The 3,243-nt window shown below is 42.2% G+C and overlaps 1 protein-coding gene across 1 annotated transcript; it reads left to right on the top strand.

Moving 5' to 3' along the window:
* Positions 1-346: 346 nt before the first annotated feature.
* Positions 347-1,294, top strand: LOC121449907 (vomeronasal type-1 receptor 90-like). The gene has a single exon (XM_041654569.1). The coding sequence runs from the start codon at positions 347-349 to the stop codon at positions 1,292-1,294; it is 948 nt and encodes a 315-aa protein (XP_041510503.1).
* Positions 1,295-3,243: the final 1,949 nt, after the last annotated feature.

Below are 3,243 nucleotides of genomic sequence, written 5' to 3' on the forward strand. Positions count from 1 at the left end.
TACTGAATAAAATCTCTACGACATGCAAATTTGCATTTCAGCCTATTAACAGATCCTGCCACTTAATATAACAGCGCACAGAAGATTTTTGCATTAAGCACACCTGCTTCAACACCTTCTGTCCTCTGATGTTCTCAAAAGACTCCCTGGAATGTAGTTCCAGGAGGCACCAAGTCTGGACCTGAGAAACAAAGGAGTTTGACATTTCTCCAACCTTCTCTCCTCCTGAAGTGTCAATCACTATATTTCCCCACAAACATCAGGATGTAATTAGTTATAATTGAACCCACTTAGATTTCAGTGAAGGCCTGACAAGCCTAATAATATCTAAAACATCACTGAGGTGATGTCTCCAATCAACGCCATTTTGCAGGGGTTCCTCGTATCCCAGCTCTGTGTGGGTGTCATAGGGAACTCACTGATCTTCATGCTGTATGTGTACAGCTTCTTAGTCAGATCCCGCTTTAGCAGACCTATCGATCCCATTTTCATGCACCTGGTGCTTGTCAACATGTTGACAGTCATATTTGCTATGATATCATATATCATGTCATCCTTTGGAGTCAGACACTTTCTGGATGATGCCGGCTGTAAGGCAGTTTTATATGTGTTCAGAGTCACCCGGGGTTTGTCCATCTGCACTACCTCCATTCTAAGCACGTTCCAAGCCATCACCATCATTCCCAGTAACTCTAAGTGGGCATGGATTAAGCCTAAACTCTCTACATGGACTTGTTGCTCCTTCCTGTTTGCCTGGCTCATCAACCTGCTCATATATGTGCATGTCATTGAGACTGTGGTAGCTAAAATCAATTACACTGATGTTGGTGATGGATATTATCATGTTTACTGTAAAAGAATACTACCACATTACTTCGCTCAAGAATTTTTTATAAGTGGTATCGTAATAGGAGACGTTCTCTTTATGACCATCATGATGTTGACCAGTTTCTACATTGTGATTCTCCTTTACAAACATCGCAAGGGAGCCTGGTATCTCCGTAGTCAAAGCCTCTCCAGCCAGCAATCTCCTGAGCTCAGAGCCACTCACAGCATCTTGCTGCTGGTGAGCTGTTTTGTGATCTTTTACTGGTTGAACAATTTCATCACCCTTTATGGGTTGTATTCACATGAAACAATACCAACATTGGGGATAATTATTGTAATTGTGTCATCATTCTACCCCACTCTCTGCCCATTTTTACTGATGAGCAATAATAAAATAATTTCCCAGTTTATTTCTTCTTTATCAATAGTGAGAATTACTTGTTTTCAAAGAGCATTTGGTGGATGATATGAAGGCCAGATGTCCTCATCTACAAATAAATCTCTTTAATGATATATGTGATAAGTTGGAAGCTGTATGTCTCTTGATCCTTGATATGGTCCATGTTAGAATTCACACAAGTTGTACGTTTTCAAATCTCAGATTATATTTTGTCTCAGTAAAAATTACATTTATACCATTTCTTTAATTTTTGTATTTACTGTCAACTTAAATTATAATACCTTGGACCTTGCTATAAACAAAAGTAGTCTGGGGATGGAGAGTTGGCTCATAGGTTAAGAACACTGACTGCTCTTCCAGAAGTCCAGGGTTTGATTCCCAGCACCCACATGGCAGCTCACAACTGTTTGTGACCCCAGTTCCATTGGATCCAACACCCTCACACAGACATATATGAAGCGAAAACATCAATGCATATAAAATAAATAAATTTTAAAACAAAACGTGGTCATGTTGAACTCTGTGTGAGTGCCATGACACCCACACATATTTTGTACACATGGTCCTACACACATACAAGGAGACAGACAGACAGATAGGACAGACTTTTCAAACATTTTTTCATTTTGATATTCTGACTGGGCTGAACTCAGTGAATCCTGCTGAAGAGAGGGAGAGAGGATTTTAGGAACCAGAGGGGTCAAGGACATCACCAAAAAAGCCCACAAAATTAATTAACCTGAGCTCATGGGGCCTCACAGAGTCTGAATTGACAACAAGGAAGTCTGCATGAGACTGACATAGGCCTTCTGCATATATGTCACAGTTGCGAAGCTTGATCTTCTTGGGGGACTCTTAACAGCAAGAGCAGGGGCTGTCTCTGACTCTTTTGCTGACTTTTTAGACCCTATTTCTCATACTGGGTTGCATTGCCCACTCTTAATACATGGAGAGGTACTTAGTCTTATTGCAACTTGATATGCCATGTTTTGTTGATACCCATGGGAGGCCAGCTCTTTTCTGAACAGAAATGAAGGGGCAGTAGATAGGAAACACAGGGACACAGGGGCATAGGGACTGGGAGGAGAAGAGGGAGGGAAAACTTTGATCAGGATGTAAAATTAATTAATTATTATACACTCACTTTGGAAATCAATATGGCAGTTTCTCAGAAAATTGGGAATTGATCCACCTCATGACCCAGATATACCAGTTTTGGGCATATACCCTACAGTCTGTCCTGATTATGGGATGTGTAGGGGATTCGGGGTGGGGGAGAGAATGGAGAAGTGACCAATCAATGACTAGTCCAGCCTCAGACACATTACCACCAGAGTGAGCCCACCCCCAACACCACCTGGAGTGCCAGCACTCAGAGCCTGGATGGTCCAGAGACCTAGGACAGAAGCAAACACAATTGGAGAAAAAAAATAAAAGTCAATATAATGATGCCTAATGATATTCTACTCTATTCGTAGACTGGAGACTATCCCAATTTTCTTCAGAGAATCTTCATCCAGCTACTTATGGAAACAGATAGAGAGACCCAAAGTCAAGCATTAGACTGAGCTCAGGAAATCCTGCTGAAGAGGAGGAAGGATTGTACAAGCCAGGGGGAAGAGTGCTCAAGGACCTCACAATTCACAAGGGAACCCACAGCAACAACTAATCAGGGCTCATAGAAGCTTACTGAGTACAGCTAGGGGGCCTGCAAATGTGTGACATATAACTAGGCCCTCCACATACGTGTGATAGTCGTATAGTTTGATCTACTTGTGGGAATCCTAGCAATGGAAGCAGGGACTGTTCCGAATGCTTTGCCTTGCTTTTGGGAACCTGTTCCTCATACTGGATTTCCCTGACCAGCCTTAACACAAGGGGAGGAGCTTAGTCTTACCTCAATTGGATATGCTATGCTTTGTTAAAACCCATGGGAGGCCTGACCCTTTTTGAACAGGAATAGAGAAGTGGATTGAAGGAGGGATGGGAAGGAGGGAGAGGGAGGTGAGAAAGGA

The sequence above is a fragment of the Microtus oregoni genome, unplaced genomic scaffold (assembly GCF_018167655.1).
Source record: "Microtus oregoni isolate MIOR12 unplaced genomic scaffold, Mior012 000006F_ref0000085, whole genome shotgun sequence".
Taxonomy (NCBI): domain Eukaryota; kingdom Metazoa; phylum Chordata; class Mammalia; order Rodentia; family Cricetidae; genus Microtus; species Microtus oregoni.

Excerpts from the sequence above, each read along its gene's own strand:
- LOC121449907 (XM_041654569.1), top strand. The coding sequence starts at position 347 with ATGTCTCCAATCAACGCCATTTTGCAGGGGTTCCTCGTATCCCAGCTC.